This window comes from Rhamphochromis longiceps, linkage group LG11, assembly GCF_057381845.1.
Source record: "Rhamphochromis longiceps isolate RC_006_pf linkage group LG11, R_longiceps_female_GT1.1, whole genome shotgun sequence".
NCBI lineage: Eukaryota > Metazoa > Chordata > Actinopteri > Cichliformes > Cichlidae > Rhamphochromis > Rhamphochromis longiceps.
The window spans coordinates 36,533,479-36,558,425 of record NC_140567.1 but is presented as its reverse complement, the minus strand read 5'-3'; the positions used below and the strand labels follow the sequence as shown (position 1 = coordinate 36,558,425).

The 24,947-nt window shown below is 38.1% G+C and overlaps 1 protein-coding gene across 1 annotated transcript; it reads right to left on the bottom strand.

Moving 5' to 3' along the window:
* Positions 1-1,698: 1,698 nt before the first annotated feature.
* Positions 1,699-24,721, bottom strand: LOC146659893 (ferric reductase 1-like). Its single transcript, XM_085423869.1, has 15 exons — positions 24,353-24,721; positions 21,240-21,376; positions 11,805-11,902; positions 11,390-11,534; positions 10,565-10,768; positions 10,175-10,276; positions 9,878-10,022; positions 9,041-9,148; positions 8,235-8,350; positions 7,872-7,958; positions 6,247-6,338; positions 4,272-4,330; positions 4,017-4,154; positions 3,042-3,073; positions 1,699-2,956 (listed from the first exon to the last, which is right to left on the bottom strand). The coding sequence occupies exons 1-15, from the start codon at positions 24,537-24,539 to the stop codon at positions 2,867-2,869; spliced, it is 1,740 nt and encodes a 579-aa protein (XP_085279995.1). The 5' UTR covers positions 24,540-24,721; the 3' UTR covers positions 1,699-2,866.
* Positions 24,722-24,947: the final 226 nt, after the last annotated feature.

Here is a 24,947-nt window from a genome sequence, read left to right as displayed (position 1 = left end):
AGTTTCCCTTTCTTCATTATTCGCTTGCTTGTTATGCACAAGTCTACCGTTGTTTACAGCGCTGTCGGCCGCTGTTTTTCTTCCCTTTTACATTCTTCCGAAAAGAAAACCTCATTTCTGCTGTTCAATACTGAACAAATTTAAACTTTTTAAAATTATTCAAAATGCAAAACGCTTAACCGTGTCTCTAATAAAACCTCTGTAACTTCAGAGGTAATGTTCATATGTTGATTAATGGTTTTCTTTCGTTTTTGATGTACTGCAGAATATTTTTATAAAATCCCAGGCCAGGAAAACCACCTTCATGTTTTTCTGTGTTTTATCTTCAGCTACTTTGACACAAAGGCATCTGCTGTGATGCTTACACCTTTGATAAAGTCTTGCGTGTGTCAGCTTCCTTTTTATTGATACAAAAATATGTAAATGTACTGATCTGAATTATAATATTTCTGACTGTCAAAATTTCCCAGATTTAAATCGAATCAAATCGAATCAAATCGAATCGTGGATCGAATCGATTCGGGACCTTGTGAATCGGAATTGAATCGATTCTAGAAATCAGTGACGATACCCAGCCCTAGTAGTGAGTGCCCGTCTCTCCTCCAAGTGCTTCCTTAGTGTCCGTAAATCCTCCGTCAATCCCTGGGTGAACACACACACACACACACACACACACACACACACACACACACACACAGAGGCAGGTCGACCGGTCAGGGCGCCGTCAGATCCTGACAGGACCATGCTGAAGACAGACCGGAGGCACCACCCCATGACATGAGTGAGATTATGAGAGCTATTGCTAGCTCTGAAAAAACGATATTGGACCGTATCGATTCAAGCACGAAAGATTTATTATTCCAGAGGTTGGGACATATTTTTTCTGCACCTGCATTTTGGTACCTGAATGGCAAGCTCGCAAAGTCATCTGCTCTTCGTTTTATAAGCTGGAATGTTAAAGGTATAAATAATCCGGTTAAACGCACAAGGGCTTTGACTCATTTAAAATCATTGAGATCCGATGTTGTATATCTGCAGGAAACACACCTCCGATCAAGTGAACAAATTCAACTAATTAAACTGTTTCTCTGCTTGTCTGCATTGCCACAAATTGTTCTATTTGGTGATGTATCATAGAACTGTACTATATAGTGTATGTAAGTTTCTGTGTTTGCTAGTAACTACCATCAACCTAAGGTCTCAGCTAATTTATCTTTGCAGAGATGTTCATTTGATTGTAACAGCAGTAGGAAAGAGCAGTAACAAGAGTAGGACAGCTAAGCTAATTATGGCTAAACATTTGGAATTTAGTGAAAGCAAAAATTGACCTTGCAAAGATGGATAGGTTTATTTAGAAAGTCAGCTATTTACATTTAGTGTTCGTCCCAAGTAGGAGATTTTGAATTGAGTCTAAATTGACCGCAAATTTACTTACATCAAAACTTACAAATTTACATCAAAACTTCTGAAGATGCAGGTCTCTGTGCAGCAGCTGAAGTCTGTGGTGTAGAGGGTGAAGAGGAAGGGGGAGAGGATGGTCCCTTATGGTGCTCCTGTGTTGCTGATTACCTTGTCAGACACACAATGTGGAAGACGCACATATTGTGGTCTTCCTGTCAGGTAATCAACAATCCAGGAAACTAGAGAAGCATCCCCCTGCATCGCTGTGAGCTTATCACCAAGCACTGGAAAAGTAAAAAAAACATGAACCTCACAGTGCTCGCCGGCTGGTCCGGGTGGATGTAGACACGATTGAGCAGATAGATGATGGCGTCCTGTGAGACGGGGCTGGTAAGCAAATTGAATGGGATCCTGATGTGGTCTGACAATGGGTGAGATCTGGTCCAGGATGAGCCTTTCCAGGGTCTTCATGATGTGGGAGGTCAGTGTCACAGGCCTGTAATCCTGGGGGCCACTGGGACGTGGCGTCTTTGGTACAGGGACGAGGCTTGATGTCTTCCACAGCACTGGGACCCTCTTCAGACTCAGCATGAACAGTTTATGGAAGACTCCACAAAGCTGGGGGGCACAGGCCTTGAGGGGACTCACTCCATCTGGTCCAGCAGACTTGCCTGAGTGGAGTTTCTTCATTTGCATCTGAACCTGGTAAGCATTTAACACTACTACACTGACATACATAATTTTCAATTTAATGAAGTTAAAAATTTGTTGTCTTATTGTCAGTTGTTATTGACAGCAAGATTATTAGAAATATATGAAAAAATGTACATTAAATGGGAAGTTCAGGAGCTGAATCAATGACAGTTTTTTTTTTTCAAATGAAAGTGACAAAGGTGCAGATTCATACATAGATGCTGTCATATTAACAGATGTTAATGTGTGAAAAGGGCTTTAACCCTCCCATTATGATGTGGGTCGAGTTGACCTGATTTAAAAATGTAAAAGGAAAAATTGTTAAAAGTACTTTTTAATACAAAATTGCTGTTTGGCTTAAAAAAATGTAACCAGCTTGTAAAATGAAACTGGTTTACCTGGCAGCCAGAGTGGAGGCTAAAGGCGACTGAAACTACTTCTTTCTTTGCAACTGTGAGACATATTATATACACACACACACACACACACACACACACACACACACACACACACACACACACACGACAGTAATGCTTGGCCCAGTGAAATTGAATGCTGATTGAAAGTACACCTTAATTATCAACTAAAAGCAAAAGAGAAAAAAAACATAAGTAATATTTTTTAAAGACATTACTGAGAAACTTTCCAGGATTCGCCAACTGATGGATCAGTGGGTCTGAATTTCCAGTGCAGTCTCTCATCAAGTATGTTAAAATTGATGATAAAATTCAACAAAACTACAGGGAAACACTCTGGAAGATTCTGCTGCTGCTCATTTTTCTCCAATTCCAACCAGAAGTGCCACCAAAAAGCAAAGGTTTCCCAGAAGGTACACAGCGATCAGGCAACTGTCACCTTTGACCTGACAAAAAAAGTAAAATTATATTAGAAATACTCCATCTTGTGGCAATCAGTGATTGCTTGCTTTTATATTTCTTTCAGCTTACCAATGCTGATTCCATTTGATCAGCAGTATCATCTGAAACCCAGAGCAAAGAACAGTGAAATATTGCAGGGCACATTAACTGAAGTGAACTAAAGCAGTCAGCTATGTTTTTAATCATTTTATTTATACAGGTTGAGTTATGATATTAGTTTTAAGCTTTAACAGAAGAAGAACAATTTGAAATCAATTTAAATAAAATTGAGTCGAGTTGAGTAGTTGTGGTGATTGAAAAAAAACAAAAAAACAACAACTTTCAGAACGATAACAATGTGCTGGAAGCTCTATGTAAACATTTAGCATGTCAAGTTGCCATTGGTCATGGAAAGTGTGTGCGGCACGGGGGGGTAAAACATTTTTTAAAAATCACCAAACATTAACCAGTTTTTGTAGACACAAAGAGGTTGTGATCATATTTTTTTTTAATAATTTGTGTGACTGAGCCACACATTGAGCCACAGCATTGTCAAACTACACGTGTCCAAAATTGGATAGTCTCAGTTGAGACATTTCAATGCAAGTTCTCTCTGATAACATTAGGTTGGTGGTGCATGAGCTGAGCCTTCGTGTATAGTATTCCCAGAGTATTTTCATGCATTTAATAAATCGAAAGATAAAGATTCCTTTGTCGCTGTACTTCAGCACAGTTAAAGTGTAACAGCTTTTGTTCCAGCAGACTACCATTGAGACATTCTTACGCGTTTTCACTCATCAATTCATAAATACCAATATTTGATGCTGCTGTGTTATACACAGAAAATCTTGTGATACAGTGCTGTTTATTTTACCCATCCAACCACATTCTGAGGTGTACAGGGGTTATACTCTTCGCTCAGTCAGCTAAATGCTGCTGAACTGATCAGGTGGCTCTTCACCGTGCAAATGGACTGTTGGGTCTAGATTGGTTTTTGTCATTAAAGTGTATATGGGTAGTGATGATTTTTTCCTTCATCACTGAAATGCAAAAAAAAAGGCTTACCTCTGTGTTTAACTACCCAATCATGGACCTCCAAAATGATGATGAAGAGAACTTCCCAGGCAAAGAAGCCACCCATCACTTTCAATAGCCACCCATCATCACTGTCAATCCTGTCCAGGCCTGTAAATATGGCTGCCACTGTGTGACACAAAGAAGCAGGCATTTTAAGACGAGCAGCATGGGTGACAGTGTGTCTGCTATTGAAAATGTTAGCATATATGCAAGATGGTAGAATGAAGTAAAACACAAGCTTACCAGCTATAGATTTTATTACCACCGCATTTAAAAAATGTGTCCAGTTGAACAGATACCTCCTATCAAAGAAAAGAGAAGAACTATAAAATCATCAGCTTCTGAAGTTCTTGTCTAAGATTTCTCCTGCATCCAATTTATGAAAACAAGTATCATTACTGAACATACAATTTTACTAAATCTATATTTCACTTAAAAAATATTTCATTTACTGAGTCTGGCCTCCAAAGCTACAACCAGGCTATATTTATTAAAAGTACCATTATTACTAAGAGGAAGGAATAACTTTCACGAGTCATGTGCAAATTAGTTTCCTACTTGGTGTTTCAGTGTGAAAGTGTGCTCTGATAAAGCACATGCAGGCTACACTTTGCAAAAGTTTGAAATTTTTTTTTTTTTAACTTTTTATTTTATTTATTTGAACAACTCACCTGTCCATTACGCATACAGTTTCTTCAGAATAACAGAATACAAAGAGAGTCACAAACTCAAGACAGTGAAATTAGAAAGAAAAAGAAACAAACAAATATATATGTATAAAAATATAGATACATATAGAATAATAATTAGAAAAATAAGATAAAGGAAAACAAAAGAAAAAAAAGGAAACATGCCTGTGGTGTCAAACATTTCCATCGTTCATTTCACTTTTTTTTTTCTTCTTGTATGCTCATCTTCATTCAGTTCAGTCTGTTTTTTCCCCTTCCGTTGTACGTCAACCATTTTCCCCAGTCCTTCAAAAAGCGTTCTTCCTTTAATTTCAGTTTATATGTAAGGTTCTCCATCTCCATAATGTCCTCCACAATTGCTACCCACTGCTGCTTTCCTGGTGTTTCTGTCTTAAGCCAGTTTTTGGTGATGGCCTTCTTTGCTGCCAAAAGGAGAATCTTAGCCAGGTAACGATCCTTTACATCTACAGTACCTTCCAAGTACCCTAGATACAAAACAAGGCAGGTTCTAGGAATAATATAACCTAATATATCACAGAGAGCCGAGTGAATTTTAACCCAGAAAGTGTGAATTTTTCTGCACTTCCAGAAAATGTGTGTATGGTCTGGTTCATCCCATCCACACAGCCTCCAACATTGTTGTTGTGTATTGGTTTGTTTATTTTTAATCTTAGGTGTAATAAAATAGCGAATTTGATTTTTCCAGATGAATTCTCTCCACCTCAATGAGTGAGTTGTATTCTTATGTTCTTTCCATGTTTCATACCACACCCTCTCAGTGATTTCTTCACTCAGCTCTCTTTCCCATTTTACTTTAACATATACAGTTGATTCCTGTCTTGATTCCATCAAACATTTGTATAGGGTAGACACTGTTTTTGGAATAACACTTTTATATGCCAGTATATTTATTTTTATAATAGGATGGATTTTGTCTTCCTCTATTTTTATGTTTTTATTAAAGTAATCTCTCACCTGTAAGTATCTGAAAAAATCCTTGTTATTTAAGTTGTATTCCCGTTTTAATTCTTCAAAACTTTTAATTTCTCCTTTTTTGATTAATAAACAAATTGCTGTGATTCCCTTTTCATTCCAATTTTTAAAACCAAGATCCAATTTTCCTGGTCTAAATTCTTCATCGAAGGCTATCCATTTTAGCAAACCAAGCTCTTTGCCAATCCTGAACTCCCTTACTGTATCATACCATACATTTAATGTAAAGGATATTATCGGGTTCAAAAGTTTGAAATTTTAAAAACTTTTATGGCTGAAGTATGAATACAACTCTTAGGGTTATCAAATAACTTTATAACCTCACTTTGCCGAGTGAGCAGTGCATTTAGTCATTAAGCATGTACTGCCCCATTCCTTTGGTTTATCGTGTTTTCAAAATTTGTTAAATAATTGTAGAGAAAAAAAAAGTGAGGCCATTTTTAATTTTTTTTTAAATAATATTTGAACAGAGTATTCTTAAATGTGTATAGGCATGATATAGTATATTAATTAAACACACACAGATGGATACATACAGGTGATGTTGTGGTCCGCAGCGCAGCAAGGCCCCGATAGGCTGGATGAGTGAGAGGATCATAACCAGGCACCCCAACACTGGATGTGCTCCCTGGATACCAAACACATTAACAGTGCTAATCATGGGGCATAAATATCAGTCTGAGAGCTGAAACACACAACTAAAGAGTGCTTAATGAATATCAAGAGAAAAGAAAAAAAAACACTTTGAAGGGGTATATTAATCTTGCCTGTGGATGCAACTTGCAGACTGGAGGAGCTGAGGATTGATCTATGGACCTTCTGTTTGATAGATGACTTGCTCTACTACCCAAGTGAAGGTAAAGCCTCCACAAATAACCCCAGAGTGAAAAGTACGAGTACCTTTGAGAGTACCATGAGAACTTAATCATTTCTAGATGTACCTCCCATGAGGGGCACTTCTGCTCCACTTGCCTTTTGTCTTAATGACTTGCAATATTGGCTTATAAATATGCACCAACTTTTTGTCATCTCCATAGTTTGCATTTTGTCCTTTAGGTTTTACATGGTGTCGCTATTCTCTTCTACAATCACATCACAACCAAAAGCTGGAGATGATCGTCCTCCTTCAGTCTGGTTTTGCCAGAGGGTCCTACTGTTACACGGGAGTTGTTTCTGCACACCAAAGCCAAGGGTTGGAGGGGTCCATACCTGGTTGGTATGGTTATCGCATTCATATTAAGTTGAATTATATTAAACTCCCTTGGCTCATCCTTCTAATGTAAAGCACCATGAGATGACTGTTTTATAAAAAACTAAAGTGAAACTAACTGGATGCAGCCCACAGATTCCATTTATCCCTCAAATTATTTCTTGAACCTGTTCATATGTGGATTGGTTGTCAAAAGGCATAATGTTTCTGCATCACTACTACAACTGGTGGAAGCAAGCTTTTGGTGATAGTGGGAAGGAAATATTCCCTTCTTTTCTGTTAGAAACCTCCAGCAGAACCAGGCTCAGGTGATGCAGCCATCTGCTGCAACTGGTTGGAGGTGATGGGGAGACACGACAGGCAAAATGTTATGGACGAGAGCCAGAGAGTAACTAAGGATTAAATGCAAAGTGGTGTATAAACACACTCTTTGCACTTTCTAAGCAACAGGTCTTGCATAGGTGTTTGGACTATTTAAAAAAATGAATGGCTGATCATTTTCTTCAAACAGAAAACAAAGTCCTTGTTTGTGCCTAATGTAATTAAAACTCTTGATGTCCACGCAATATCAACTAAATCTTCAATGAGGAACGTTTGGAGTTCTTTTTAACTTAACTATTTTGATTGTGAAGCACTTTGCAGAAATGATCTTGAAAAGTGCTATATAAATACATTTGTACTTAAATATAGGGTTTAAAAACTGGGATTAAATGAAATCTAAATGTTGCAACATAATTTGGAGGGTATTTGCATTCATATAATCAACAATTTGTATTCAACAATTACCCCCAATTCTGTGTGAACAACACATAAAATTTAGTTGGAATAAATAAGAAAATAAATATTATTACAGAGAAACACGGTTTTATCATTTGATTGTCGCTGTAATGAATAGTACAAAACCATAACTTAACTAAGATTCTTAGAATCTAGCAGAGTCAGTGTACTAACCCCAGACCAGTCCTGAGAATGAACGAACACAAGGATGAAAGCAATGATTGTGGCTGCTACCGTCAGACACATTGCTCCAACATGGACCTGGAGGAACACAAAGAATACAGCATGATACTGTGGCAGCTAAACCAATACATTTGTCCAGATAACATTAGGCTTGGACCAAGCTGTCTTACAAGTCTATTATATCTTGGATTGGATTGGATATCTGAAATTACTTATGAAGTTAATATTTTTAGTCATGAAATTTATTCTGGAAACACACCAAGTTTAAGTTATTTTCAAGCCTAGTTTAGTTTACAAAAACTTTGGTTCCACATTGAAAAGATAATACATGGTTTTTTGTCTATGATGTCTCACCATAAACCAGAGATCTTTGTCGCACATTTTTTTTCCCTTGGCCATTTTTTTTAGATATCGGGCAACCATCATGCCGAGTGATCCTGTGGTCATCCAGGCAATCAGCATGAGTGATCCTGAAACACAGTTAAATATTGAAATTCTCTCCACTTCTCTTTGTTTTAGGAGTTAAGATGAATTTCTTCCCCTGGAGTAAACATGTGGTCTGTCAACTGACTAAAAATTTAGAGCAGAAACATTTGACAGTAGTCGTCAAATTCTGGATTTAAACTAATGAGTCAACAGAGCAAAGGTAATATAGACAGTGAGCAGCCAAACAGCAACCTTGGGCCAAGAAACTGAGTCCATTGCCATAATTACAGGTATACCATTAGCAGAAAAGCGGCACAGAAATGTTTTTCACATCTTCAAAATTCTATTAGTTTTCAAACATCTGAAGATTGTTATAAATTATTGTTTTGCATATCCTTGTCTCATGAAAAAGGACAGTTATTGTTAAGAGACCACCCATCTAATGTGTCCAACCTCATCCACTGTTTTGGTTCCTTGTTTGTGTAACTTGTGTCTGTGAAACATGTGCAGTTCAATTTAAAGGACTGCAAGTCTACTCAGTATTATAGATTAAACACTTTAATCGTGCTAAAAGTACAAATGAAATGACCTTCCTGGTAGCATTTATCTTCCAAGGACTTTCAAATCATTTAGCTGTGAACAGCTTAGCAAAAAATGACAAAGGACTTTGCTGAGATTATTTTGGACTAAAAAACATTTTTATTTTACACGTATCACTTTGTGCAAGGTCTTACCATGAGCTTTGATGATATCAGGAACATCATCTTTGCCAACAACAAGGGGATTATTAATATTGATCCTTTTATTGCTGGTGAAGGTACCCATATGGATTCTTATTGATCCTGTAGGAAAGATATATCAAAGTTTACAGACACTTGTATATGTGTATGCATGTGTGAGTGTCACACAGGATAACATTTAACCATACCAACATTTAAATTTCACAGAATAAGCTATGAATACGTTTCCACATACCACAACCAATCTCTCTCTTGTGGTGGCATAAATTGAAAGTGGGATTCATGAGTGAATAATACATAAAAGGAAATAGTCTGACATTGAACTTGATGTGAAAAAGAAAAAGTGTAACATGCCTAGAAAAAAAAACCCCATTGGTTGGAATAATGAAAAAAAAAATGGTGAGAGTGAATATGGCCAAAAGGCATCAGCTTTATGTGCATATAATACATTCAGCTAATAGCTAATGCATGAGTAGGTGCAAGTTTGTAATCTACTATTTAGATACAAGCTGGGTTAGGATTCCTTTTAAGGAAAAAGACTAAGCTTTGCATGCCTATGAAACAAGTTTCATTTTCATAAACTGGTAGAGACAGAGGTATTAAAAGTGAACTCATTTGACACTTTTTACATTATTGGAAAAGGAACCACAGTCAAAGGCCCTGCATAACCATTCCAAGTAAAAGTATTTACTGGAGTACAATTGTAAACAATAAAAAACACGTGCTTATTAGATCACCTGCAAAGTATCATTTGAAAGAGACCTTTCCAAACAGTTTAAAAGACTGACTTGTTTGGTGTAACAAACCATCTGACACATCAAATTATGTTACCATTGTTGCTGGGTCCATAGGAAAACAAGAGGTAGTAGGACTGGTTGAAACCAGAAGTCCCCTCAATAGAAATTGTGTTTGTGGTAGTAAAGACACAACTGATGACACTGTTCTGCAATGACGTTGTTATATTATAAACATTCCCCTGTTGGAAACAAACACACATAAATCTCAGATGTAATTTATGGAGTAAGATGGAATTCACAAAAAATACACATGCAGTTCACTTTTTCCACAGAACTGAATGGAAACATTCTAGCCTTGTATAAATCGCTGCTATCACAAAAAATGTAGTACCAGAGGAAGAACTTGTGGCTTTGATCGTCCTGTTGAATACATATGTTCCACCTCAACTTGTCCATTGCTTTTCATAACACAAACGTAAATGTCATCATTTCCCTGGGGAAAGACAAATTTGGAATGAATTAGCCTGTTTTACAAGTTGTGAATGATTTAGCGTTGCTCACAAAATTGGTGGGAATCATCAGAATATTTTATTAGTCCTATAGGAAATATGCAAATTGGAGGTAAGTGAACAATGACTGTGATACAGCAGCTTTTCACCAACAGGTGCTCTTAAATACAAATACACCAAGAGGCTTATTGCTGTTATTGCTTAAAAAACAAACAAATAAACAAAAACCTAACTTTAATTTCAAGGGACTGATAATTTTGTCTTTACATTACCATTCTTTGATCATCAGAGAATCCAAAAGCAATATATCCTTCATAAGGACCAGTCATCTCAAAGTGGACAGCTTCACCACCGGCTAACATCTTGGCTGACATGAAATAACAGCTAGCACTGACTGCTGGGTCACAGTTTGAAGGCTGACTGAAGCACACCTTGGTGACCCCACAGTCAGCACTAGAGATGGGTCCAGCTGATTTCTGCACACACAGGAAGAGAAAACTTTGGCATCATCATTTTGAATATACTGTGTAATCTTATTTTTTTATTTATACGGCACCAAATCACCAAATCTGGCGTGTGGCCAGAAAGAGAGTACCAATTTGTTTATTTGGTAGTTCAATGAAAGGCTTCAGTTTGGTAAAAGTGAGAAAAAAATGCATTCACATTTGCAGTTTTGTCTTGTTATACAATATTGGAAATTTTAAAAACAAAATGCTACATTTTCGGAAATATTTGTGGGCATTTTCTTGTTTGTTTTTGTGCTACTTGAACACTAAATTGGCCCTCACATGAGATGACAGTGTCAGCAGTGGCCCACAGCTCATTTAAGTTTGAGACCACTGTAGTAAATAAACTGGTCCTTATAACCATTCACACACATGCACTGTGACGTACAGACTCGAGAAACTGGTGAGTGAACCACCAAAACCTAAGCAGACAACCTGCTCTATTTTCTGAGCTGCTCAGTCCCAGAGGAGTTGCAGAATACAGAAGATGGTAGACTTCCATCAGCCTCTAAGCCAACAGATAATAAATCAGTCCATTTGTAGGATGAAACTGCCAACCAAACTATGTTCAAAACAGACATTGTTACTTACAACAAGTGATCCAGGTTGTAAACTGCCATTGTCAGTGGATGTAGTGAGGGCACCTGCAGATCTAGCAGCTCTGCCGTTAGTGAAGGTCAGGACAGGGCTCGTCACATTGATCCAAAATGTTGTAGAATTCTGCACAAAGGATGCACTGCAGCGACACCAAAACCAGTGTGAACTGGGGTATAAACACCTGAGCTTTATGAAAGTGCTTTGCTAATTTGAGCAAGGCAGACAATGAAATTATTCTTGTTAAAATGGAGTTTTTCCTTTCCACTGTTGCCAAAGATCTTGCTAATAGTAGTGATGATTGTTGGGGTTTTCTCTGTATGATTGTAGGGTCTTTACCTTACAATATAAAGCACCTGAGGCAACTGTTGTTATGATTTGGTAAATAAAATGTAATTAATAGACCATTTACCAGAAATGAACAGCTTTGATGTCTCTTGATGGTTCTGATCTCCATGTCACCTGAACGTAGCTGCTATTAAAGCCTGATGTGTGGGACACAGCCGAGTTCTGGACACACATTTGCATAAAGGGAGAGAGAGTGCAAGTGACATGCCAAACACAATATACCTTGCTGCATAGTTTTAATTAACTTGTCACAAAAACTAATGACACTGTATATAGGACACGTAAGTCATATGTTCTCTCCTGCACAATGCTGCACATTTTCTATACTCAGCCACATTTGTTAGGTGTTTTGTTGTATGTTGTTATACATTGCTGCTCTGAGCAGAAAAGGGAAGAGTACCAGAGATTTTGTGGTTGTAATACAGTCAGATGTCTAGTAGGCCTATAATTTTTGTCTCTTTGAATATAAATGGCATAATTAATCCAATTAAAACAGCAAACATGCTATTGCAATTGACAAAGACTAAGGTTCAGATAGCATATATACAGGAATCTCATCTCACTGATAGTGAACATACAAAATTAAACAGAATGGGACACTCCAAGGTATATTTTTCCTCGCGTAGAGGGGTAGCAATTTTGCTTTCCAATAAAGTTAATTTTGATTTCATTTCCGACCACAAAGATAAGGAGGGAAGATACACTATGGTTAAGGGTAAAATAGATGGAGTCTTAGTTAGTCTGCTAAATGTTTATATGCCTCCAGGTAGCAACTGGGGATTTTACTAACAGATACTTGAGCTATTCACAACCCAAAGCCCAATATGTGGGGGTGATTTTAACATAAGACTGGATCCTAAAATGGATAGTTCTAATGGGAGGACAAATACTAAAAGCATTAGTAAAAAGGTTAAGAATTACATGAAAGAGCTTGGAATAGTGGATATATGGAGATTCAAGATGTTATTGTCATGTGTCACACAAGAAAAGGCATTTCTCCGTGCAATGAAATTCTTTTTTTGTTGTCCACCCATAGATGCCGACTAATATATACAATAGAAATAGAACATATAAATACAAATAGCACAAAAAAATAAATGAAGACAGAAACAAAGACAGAAGAAGGAAACAAAATATGGAGATTTGAAACAGAGATATGTGCAGGGAACATAACCTTACTGTACGGGATTATACCCACTATTCCTCAGCACACAATGTTTACTCCCGAATTGATTTTTTCCTGATGTTTAAAAGCAACAGGTACAGATTATTTTTTTAATGTGTCATCGATACCTGTACCATTTCAGCTCATGAGCCTGTGTATTTGACACTTAATATAAACAATGAAACAAAATCTACCATCTGGAGGATAAATACAAACATTCTGAATACAACTGAAGTTAAAGACATTTTGAAATTAGAAATTCAATCTTATTTAGAATATAATGATAATGGTGAGGTTTCAAAAGTAACACTATGGGATGCTTTAAAAGCATGATCTGATATCTTTGTGTTGGTGTTGTTCCCACATCATCATGACCAATCACATTGTTGTGACACCATACTTTTGCAACTTTGGAAAAAAACGCCGTAAAAAAAAAAAAGTACTTAACTTGCGAGAAACCGCCTCTGTCTGCCGATCCAGCAAAATTCTGAATTCTTTGCATTTCAGAATACTGTTCTTTAATAAACGGTAAGTATTATACATATTGTCCTTGCAACATTGGAATTTCATAAATGAATGACTCACTTGGCTTGCAAAAGTATTACGTCACAACAAGGTGATCGATCACTTGCAATGTTGAACCTTGAACAACATTTATTATGATGATGTGGGAACAACACCAACACGAAGATATCAGATCATCCGCTTTAAAAGCAGTAGTTCGTGGTAAGATCATAGCCATCTCCTCTGTGCTAAAGAAGTGCAGAAAGCAAAAACTACAAGAGCTAGAAAGTACATTTATAAAACTAGTGAAAGAACACTCAGTTTCACTATGTAACTCAGTCAGGACAAAAATAAAGGAAGTACGGAGGGAGACAGATGCGATAAATATAGAAGAGGTTCAAAAGAACCTTCTGCTTACAAAACAACGGTACTATGATACAGGAGGAAAAGCATTAAAACTTCTGTCATAAGGTTAAGAAAACAACAGGCAGAAAGAACAGTCTAGAACAGTCTAGAAAGAGGAACCCATCGAGGATGTGGAGCTTCCGCACTTCTGTTTTCTCTATTTGTCAATATATAAGACAAAGCGTAGAAATAACAGGGGTCCCCCATGGGTTGCCCTATTTGCTGATGATATATTGATTTTCTTGACTAATCCAACTGAATCACTTTCAAATGTGATGAGATTGTTAGACGACTATGGTTTTCTTTCAGGATATAAAATTAACATGAATAAAACTCAAGTATTAAAGCTTAACTACACTCTAATAAGTAAAACATTGGTTCAAATAAAAAAAAACATGTTAACGTTTTCCACTAGAATTTTTGAGTTAAGCCAACTTCTGGCAGAATAACATTAATTCAAAGCAATATTTTTGAGTATGGTGAAGTAGCTTTTTTGGCCACAATTAAAAACATTCTTAAGTAAAATTAACTTAATAATTTTCGACTAGAACACAAAAATTTAAGTTGATCCAACGTGAATTTTATGTATAGTGAAGTTACTTTTTGGCCACAAAAAAAAAACACATTCTGAGTAACATGAACTTAATAATTGTCAACAAATACACAGGAATTTAAGTTGATCCAAGATTATATTTATGTATGGTGAAGTAACTTTTTGATCAAAATAAAACACATTTATAATTAAAATGAACTTAACTGTCGGCATAAATAGTATTTATGTTGGTCAAATATGATATTTTGGTTACAGTGTAGTAATTTTTTGGTCCCACAGGAGATTCTATAAGGCCATTTACCTGTTTCCCAGCAGGCTAATTCGCTCCAAAATACAACCTTGATCATTTGGCTGTGTCTTATAACCATGACTACCGCGTAGGCAGGCTCATGCATGGTGGTGCCTGCCCACAAAGAAGTCAAGGTTCTAAGACCTTAGAAACTTGTCGATCACTTTTTTCCCCAAACGAACGTCAGCCTTAACATGGGCTGTGTGTGCGCTTGTGTCATGACCTTCAGAAAAAAGAAATGGATGTTGTGTGTATTTGTTTGAATGCGGCAGATGTGATGCCAAATACCTGGACATCAGCTAACGGACTCGTACCTGGTGCTCAGAAAGAATAGAAATTCAGACAGATGTATTCAAATGAGTTAGACCCATTTAATTACAATAACAAACATCACAATTCTTTAACGTGCATGCGAAGTGCAAGATTTGTGGGCTTCAGTTTCCTAGAACACAAATTGCCCGCTGAAACTTAAGGAACTGTGTATTAAAATTGTAATAAAACCTACTACTTGAATCCTCTTTTTTTTACTTTAACATGTGACAGTGAATCAAAACAAAAGATGACAGGCTGCTATACATTAAATGCACTAATTTAAACATAAAATGAGCAAAGCTTCTTTCATTCAACTTTGTCAGCACTCTTACAAAGTATTCTTGATTCTCTTCCATATTTGACTTTTCACCCTCAAGATTAAGGCCAGCTAAAGAGGGCATTACACAAACTTTAAAACACACCAATACCCTCAGAACACAGGTCATGGGAGAAATTAAACGCATTCCTTAAAAATGTGCAAATAACAGCATTTAAGACACAGCAAACCATTAACTCAGAAGACTTAAGAACAGCGCTTTAAAATTTAGTAAAACACAATGAAGTAGTGCCAGAAATGCAGGAATAAGGTTTTTGTGAAACTCACTCACGAATGGTCTATCAAGTCTGCTCTAGAAAATACCAAACTAAAGATTCATTACTTTAGAGCTGGCTTTTTGTCCATCAAGCTCAAGGCATAGCTTTTGAAATACCTCAAAGGTAAATTTCAGCTGCTTGGGATAGGTAAGGTTCAGAGCGTAGATTACTCCCATCATCAAAGCACAGGATCTGGCAACATCAATCCTCTCCAGGATCTTGGATCCCTCAACGATGATGGTTGGAGGCCCATCACCAATGATAGCAATCTTCATGATTTGCATTGCAAGGTCTGCGTTGAGCTCCTCCTCATCCTTGTAGGAGAAATTAAATGTTAGGATGTATAAAATACATAGCTCAAGCACTTCAGGATGACGTGCATAAGGGAATGAACTACTACAGGTAGGAAAATAAGCTAAAACAGGTTGTCTTTTGTGTTTTTCAGTGATTTTACTTTGTCATTCTGTAATTTTTAAAAGCTAAATTAAACCATAATCCAACGTTTAAAATAAAAAATGTCTTGTTTTTCACAGTTTTGTTTTTCCACTTTGAAAAGAAAATCTAATAAATCATTTTTAAGGGTTATTCCACTTCTAAGTGAAATTTTATCTATTGCCATATTGCCACAGTTAGAAAGTGAGAAACAAGCCTTTTGTAAACAGCACACTAATTCTCCTGATCCGGAAGCAATCCATTTGCTTTAGCAGAGCACAAACAATGGAAGTGAATAGCAGGTGCTAGCATGTTGTGTGCAAAAGTGATTAAAATGACTAACAAAAATGAAAACAGTAATGAAAACAAATATTTCTTGGGAGCTCAGTAATCATGTTCACGGCAAATGAAAAGTGCAAAAGTAACACGGAAGATTTGCAGAAGCTGATTTAGACTTGAGACTACATTGCAGTTACGACAAACACCGCTGTAAACATCCACTGCATGGTGCATGGATATAACGCAACAGTTGGAAAAGCCTCCAGCTTCCATAAACAAACACACACAGCCACTACTATACAAGCATGGTAAGCTGCAGTAACAATGGATGGGTCTTTGATTTGTTGAAGAAATATTGCACAAATAGCATGTTGGTTTATAGACACTGGTCGGCAGTGGCTTCAACTGCTGTGTTATAACCATGTGGAGGCTTACAGCAGTGCTTTGTCGTAATGTAGTCCCAAGTCTAAATCGGCTCCTGAAAATCCTTCATGTCAATTCATACTTTTCATTTGCAGTCAGCATGATTGTTGAGCTCCCCAGGAATACTTGGTATCATTATTGAGTGATTTTAATCACTTTTGCACACAAAATGCTAGTACCTGCCATTCACTTCCATTGTTTATGCTCTGCTAAAGCTGCTGCCAGATCAGGAAAATGACTGCGCTGGCTACAAAATTTTTTATCCTGTGTGTTTATGTTGCACCTTATCACGGAAACAGGTTTCTATTCAGCAAATTATGTTCAATGACAATGGCAATAAACATCTTCAGATTGTAATTCTGAAATGCTTTTTTCTCACTTATACATGGCAATAGACATATCTTCACTTAGGGTTGGAATGTCCCTTAACTCATTCAGTGCCAGCCACTCTCAGATTTCATACTCCCCTCAGTGCCAGAGATATTTAGCTTTTTCACTGATTTTGAAGGCTCACAGAATATTTTGTTCTATGACTATGTGAATTCTGAAACCACCATGACAAAAATTAGTCTCTCTTCTTTCAGCAGCAAAAAAAAATGTTTCTACCTCTGTTATTTAGAAATCTGCAGTAGAAAAGAGAAACTTTCATGACAAAACACCTGTTTCTGGATCAAAAGCGCTTTGTGTAAATAGGTTTTTCTAGCAGATCAGTGACTTTGATGTAAATATTTCGTGTTTCAATGATTCATGCAACATCTCAACTATGTTTTACTACTATGAAGTAAAAAAATCACCTGTAAAAATGTACTTTTGGCAGATTATTTTTTGTATAAAAATAGTTGTTTATAGACAATTTCAACATTTGAAAAATATATAAGAAAAAAGCGACTGATTTATGATTCAGAGAGTCTGTGTGTGTGTGTTACTCCCGCACAAGTGAGTGCGCGACTTAGTCTGTTCACCCCCCACCCGGCCATCGGTTCGTCTATCAACAATTTCTGTGCGTTTTATGCAGCAAATCGTTCATTATTCTGGTCCCTGCTGCCTTCAGAAGTTTCTAACAGGAGATACTGGTCAGATAAATCCGGTTCATGTTCACTGGAATCGCTAGAAAAACCATGACGTCAGGCTGCAGACACCTCAAGCTCGAAATGACGAGCTGGATCAAAAATCGCGCCACAATACTCGTTCTCAGTAGAGCCGACTGTCACGCTGGTGGGATTTTATCCATGTAATCAACTCCACCACCTTCTCAATTCAATAAAAAGCTCAAGAGGCGTCTATGGCACTGAGCGTTCGGATTCATTTTGACGTCTAAAGACGTCTATGGCACTGAATGACTTAAATACTCAACCCTGAACAGAAAATCCAATGAACAAAACACAAAGACCCAACAGAGACATGCATTCAAAACCAAACAAAAAATTAAAAACCAACTCAAGTACTTGCGCTGTATTGTTTGAAAAGATCCTCCTCCTTCTCTCCAAGATAGACTATGAGGCAGCGAATAGCAATTTCTCTGCGCTTTTCAACTGTGTTGTCCTGATTGATAGAAAAAAATAGAAGGTGTTCAAAATACTCTTTTTCAGTGGAAAATGTGCCCACATTACAGAACTGGCAACAGAAACTGAGTATTTCAGAGGTTCTCATTGTTGAGTGAGTTGAGTGTTTCCTTGATCTGTGTGATTTTAGGCTACCCCATGACTTAAATGAACAAAAACAATCTAGGTAAGGACATGGCAGAGGCTGTACACTGGGGATATGGCGTAACCTATAATGTTTCATCAGCTCTTCCTTAGTGGAGGTTGCAAATTTACAGATTTTGCAAGGCCAATCCATACTTCATGATTCTGAATTACTCAATTCAAGCTTACTTGTTAAAGCTTACTTCAGAAGGTCCCTTGGTATTCGATACCAGGAGAAGATGATGGTTTGAGCCTTTGTCCTGGCAAGAAACACAGCAAAGTAACTGAATATTTCGGTGAGATTCCCACTTTCTTTAGAAGGCTGACCACGTCTTAACTGGAACCCCTAGATCTGCAACGCCAGGACAGTGTATAACACCAGAAAGTTGTGCCTGCACAAAAATACAAAAGATGGTATTTTCAACTTCACCTGTGAGTCTTCAATACAGTGAATAAGTTTCACCTGTCAAAGCTGTGTGAGCTAGAACCAAACATTCAAAACTACATAGACCTGAATACACTGGGTGCTGGAAGGCCTAACGTGGCTTTCCATAGATCAAATATACATAGAGGTGACATGGACTGGGCCAGTCTGTTGGAGTGTGTATCCCCAACGACCGCGATCTTGGAGGGGTCTCCACTCGCCCCCAGTGCATGTATTTCTACTGAGGAATGTGTTAACTCAAAAAATAAATAAATAAATAAATAAAATTATATATATATATATATATATATATATATATATATATATATATATATATATATATATATATATAGAGTTTTTTTTTATCAACAAAAGCAAACATAAGGTGTGGCATGACAGGACAGAATCATTTCTGACAGTAAATACGAAAAAAAAAAAACCAAACTTTTTTATACACAAGCTACAATGTCAATAATCCCACTTGATCTGTTTTCATTTCATTCTCCAAAACCAAATTGGAATCAATGCTGAGTCAGCAGCTATGGTCATTTTTGTGCACCCTAGTGTTGCAAAAACTGGCATACTACTGAAACCATATGTGGGATTATTGACCTTTCTTGCCTTATCTGTTTGGAAAAATATTTAAACATTTTCCTTATTTACCATGGGTGAATACATTCCTCAGTAGAAAAAATGCACTGGTGGCGAATGGGGACCCAACCAAGATGGCGGCCCGCTATTGATTTTTTTCTTACTTTCAACCTTTATTGAGGCATATCAATGTTACAGCCAGTGCCAATGCACGTCGCCTCTACGTCTCTACAAAACACGGAAAGTACCCAAAAATTAGGGACAGCTAACTAGCCTACCATATGCGGCACAGTGCACTTAAGTCTGGTCTTTTACCTGTGAAAATAGGCCGAGCAGCCGGTGAAGAACCGCTCTTAGCGGTCAACAGACACACCGGACTAATGGCGACCGCACTTCCTGCGCAGAAGCCAATGGGGTTGAACTTCACCCCGTAACGTTACGAAAATTTAGAAGCGTTTCTTAACAATTACTAACATAAAATGCTTCCCTTCAAAAAATAAATTTCACATTTCAAAAATAAAATCACAGTGAACACAACTTAGCTTGGCTAGCTACGTTAGCATAGTAGTTTGCGCCGGGGCGAACAACGTCCGCTATCTTTTAAAAATTATAAGACAATTACAGTGGTCTGCATTAGAGTAACGTCAGTGTTAAATTTTCCAAAAAGAGCCCAACAATTTATGCTATCGCGGAATTAGCTGCTGTGTGTATATTAAAACACACAAACGCGGGGGCAAGCTAAGATGTATGTTATGTATGTTACGTCGTTGTTTTAAAGTAAACTAACAAAATCCAGAGTGACTGCAGATATGTGTAATTTCGCATAAAATTACTCACCGTTCGCGACGAACACAGCTCTTGATAAACCTTGAACACGTGCTGTTGAATATGTCCGCTTGTGTAGAAGAAGGGAACTATGAGCTGTTTACACGTCATCAAGTTGTATTTTACATCGACAGAACTTAAAATTATATTGTTTTTTGATTAAAAGAAGATTTTAAATTCAGACAAATCACGATTATATATTGAGTAAAGAGGCATAATTTATGTGTCACCCGAACTCAATAAAATAACAATTTTAATTAGGAAGTCTAACAGTATTTATGAACTTGATTTTTCATTTCACAACAACATATATATGTAAGTAATGACTAAAGATCCCATTAATTACTTTTTAGAGTGTACCATCCAACAACTAAAATTAAAAACGCATAACGGTAAATGGAACTGGGACTCAGACCACATCAAATATTTGGGGGTTGTGCTGACTGAAGATCCAACTAAACTGTTTGAAGCCAATTATGACCCTTTGCTCTCAATGATTAAGAAAGACTTGCAAAGATGGAAAACTGTTCCCTTCTTGACGCTGCAGTCTCGGGTGGAATCAATTAGGATGAATGTCCTCCCTCGCTTACTGTATCTATTTCAAAGCTTACCGATTTGGATACCACAGAAACATTTTGAGGTATGACAGAATATTGGCCAAGTATATCTGGCAAAATAAAAGAGCAAGAATTAAATATAAAACAATGCAACTATTGGAAGAAAAATGGGGCATCAGTTTACAATGCCTTTGTGACTATTATTATGCAGCCCAATTAAGACCCCTGATATGTTTATGTTCACCAACCTATTCCTCAGGCTGGAAAGATGTTGAAGGGACGGTTATAAATGGGGTGCCAATTATGGCACTTTTGGCAGATAAGAACATTGTTATTGAAAACTTAAAAATAAATATATTAAAAAAAAAAGAATGACAGCAAAAACTTTGGCATCAAACTGATAGCAGACTTAAGTTCCAGTACATAAACATGCTGCTCAAATTAACTTCCAGAATACTCACAGCTCTCTGGCTGCAGGTGAGGAGTTGAGCAGCCCCTTCTGGTATGGCAAAGGAACCCACAGGACTCTTGCTTCCCAGTTCTCTAGCCTCCAATAGGAAACCAGTAAATGGTGTAGAGGCTGGACCCTGCAGCTCAACTTGGAATCAGAAAAACAAAAATGAAGAAGAATGAAACTGGTGTTATTCTTTGACAATAAGATTTTTGAAAAATAACCTTAGTCACTTTTAGGGCTGCAACGATCAACTTACTTAAATACCTTTATTATTTCAAAAAAAGAGAAAGAAAAAAGAATTATCAAAGATTTTAGGAGGAGTTGATGCTTCATTTAATGCATGACTGGAGAGCTCAGTTGTCAACATGTAAATGCAAGCGTGTCACCCACATCTGCGGCTAAAACATATTTACAATAGAAATGTTTCTAGGAGCACGCTGTGCATAACAGTCATGACAGCCTTAAGCCCAAGCAGCCTCTGTTTACACAAAAAAACTGATAACACAACAGCCGCAGTGACAATGATGTTATCACAGTTTAACATGGAGCCCGAGTCAGTCTACACACAACACAAAGAGCAAAGAGGTTCATGTGGAGTGAAAGAAAACATTTTTCTAGCGCCCAAAACAGCAGCACTTCGAAATGTAACCACCATTAAAACCTTTACTCGAGTCCTTCAGTCTCCCTGTTTAACAAGCACCAACGTGGGGAAAAAGGTGAACTTTGTAGCTGCTTTATCCACTGCCATTTGTTTTACACAGAAAAACATCTACCGTAAGTTACGAAAGTTTCATTAAAATATACTGATGAACTGTTAACTTAGACTGGTACAATGCTTAAATCAGGCAGCTTGCTTGGGGCTAAATGGCAGCCATTTCGCTTTCTATCACACTTACACCTCCAGAAAGCTGGCGCGACTAAGACTGTGAAAGGACCCGACATGACTCAGCACATGTTGTCTATGCTTTGGTCCACCAGCACCTGGCGTGTACACCCTTGGTACCTTACCAGAACCCAGTATGTCTCTCTTATACCAGGGGAAGGGTGGCGCCGATGTCACCACAATATTGAGGCTCGCCGGCCAGTTACAGAAGAGCCACGGCTGCAACCACCTGACTGCGGCATCATGAAGTCACTTTGCCAGTTGCTTCTCCACATGCCAGAAGCAGTGCCAATGATCTTTGGGAGGCCAAGCCATCACATCATTTGTCATCGCTGTGGCGGGAAGGCTCACAGCAACAGCTTGGGCCTTCCCTGAGAGCAGCGGCAACAAGCGGAGGGTTCGCTCTTTACCCAGCCACCGGCACGCCTCCTCTGTAGCCACAAAGACCCCTAGAAACACCCTAGGGGTGTTCCTTCTCCACCATCCGGTAAGCGTCATGGGGGAAATGGCGGGGGAGTTTTCCAACACCTCTGTCTGATGTTCGACTTGGGGCTGCAGCATCACCAGTCATTTGCGATGCACTGCTGCCTGCTCCTGTTGCGTCGCCACCAGCTGCATCACAATCTGACCAAGCGCCTCAGTTGGTTGCACAGGTTAGGGCTCCAACATGATCCAAAATGTCATGTGTGGCTGTGTGGCAGGCAGGATGAAGGACCCAAATGCAGGACTCGTACACGGAAAAGGAAACTTAAAGCAGCAGCTTTATATGCTGGGAAAAATATTCCATAAAATAAACTCATCATAAACAAGCCAAAACCCTGAACATGGAAACTAAGAACTAAACACTGGATAACTAGAAACAGAAAGACTATAGGAACAATGGAAACCAGAAACACTGGGACAACATGACAAGAGGCAGAGGAAAACACAGGGCTTACATACACAAGGGAGAAACAAGGGAATGACACACAGAAGGAGAGCACAGCTGGGAGTAATCAAACATAATAAAAATAATATCAATAATCAAAATGATAAATGGCCTGTATTTGTATATTGCTTTACTTAGTCCCTAGGGACCCCAAAGCGCTTTACACTACATTCAGTCATCCGACCATTCACACACTGGTGATGGCAAGCTACATTGTAGCCACAGCTGCCCTGGGGCGCACTGACAGAGGCGAGCACAAAACACAAAAACTGGGTCACCACACTCAGGACCATGACACGAAAGGACCCAACACAACTCGGGTATATGTTGTTTATGCTTGTGCTTCATTTCCCACTTCAGCAGCATGATGTCGGTACAAGCGGTTACTAAAATAGAGAAAGCATATTGTTTTGCCAACCTCCCCCTGTCAAGATGCCCTGAACCTGCTGTTCCAGCCCTCCTCTGCAGCCAAGCCACAAACCATACTTATCACAATGCTTTCATAAAATTTCTGATTTAAAGACAAATAATACATTTTTAAATTAGATTAATACTTTAAATATATAATTTAAAATTTATTTAAGTGTAAAACTCATTCACTAGCCAACCTAGTCAACGGAAACACGCACGCACGCACACACACACACCCACCCACCCTCATCCAGGAGATACAATACTGTCAACTCTTTTTGGTTAAGAGGTGGAATCTGACCAAAGAAAGGGTCCACTGAGTTTTTATTCTCACCAGCTAAAAAACAATTCTGTTTTACACTGCTGAAGAAATACCTTAAAGTACAAGTCATCTTTATTGTATTATTACTATAAACTAGAACAAACTCCCAATTAACAGTTTGCATTTTATTCAGAGTCAGACAGTTTTCAGTCATGTGATGATCACAAAACAAAGTTGTACTATATTACAAGCTAATCTCCAAAAAACATCCCAAATTGTAACTTGTATTTTTATTCCTATTTATCCCCTTCGTGTGTATATATATGTGTGTGTGTGTGTGTGTGTGTGTGTGTGTGTGTGTGTGTGTGTGTATAATATTCTGTAACTGTAACTTCTGTCGGTGCTGTGCTTTTGGAAACCGAATTTCCCAGAGGAACCCACCCGAGGGATTAATAAAGTTTTATCTTATCTTATCTTATCTTATCTTATCATAGTTCACACGCTGGTTTGCCATCTCCCACAAAATCACCTCCAAAACACACTACAAATTTCACCAATAATTCATTTCCTTATAAGCCACTGAATCGAGTGACATACCAACGGCCGTCGAGCTTTCTCTCACTCATGTTTACTTACCTATGACATCCTCTCCGAGTCCGTAGCGCCTTTGCTCTGTAGTGACAGTGAAGGGTGACGGTGCAGTCTGTGGGCTCAGCCCAGAGTGGTGGAGTTCCATGTCTTCACAGCTGTCTATAACCACACCTGAGCCGTGGCCCCGGACCAGCGGAGCAGTGCACAGCAGCAGCAACACAGGAAGAGCCATTGCAACAAAAGTATTTTCCAGTCGACTCCTCTCTGTAGTCAAGAAAAACTGCAAAACAGAGTATCACAGTACTACCGACGAGCGGGGTGGAGCACTGCAGGTGAATCTGGGTGCGACGCTCGATACTTCTGTTTCGACAGCATGTCGAGTTTAGAAACGGTAGATGTTTTGAAATTCCGTGATTAAATACACCCACGTCACGTGACCATGGAGTTTCCAAAGGTGACTTACTGTGTTCAGGCGGAGGAGGAGACGGGATTCCTATTTTTACAAACCAGAGCACACGCGTGTGTAAAGGAAAATGGAATTGTTTTTTGGGGTGTGAATTGGGAAGACCAGTATATGTTCATAAGATTGTTGGGTTTTCCTCTGTATCTATTATTGTACGATCTACAATATAAAGCACCT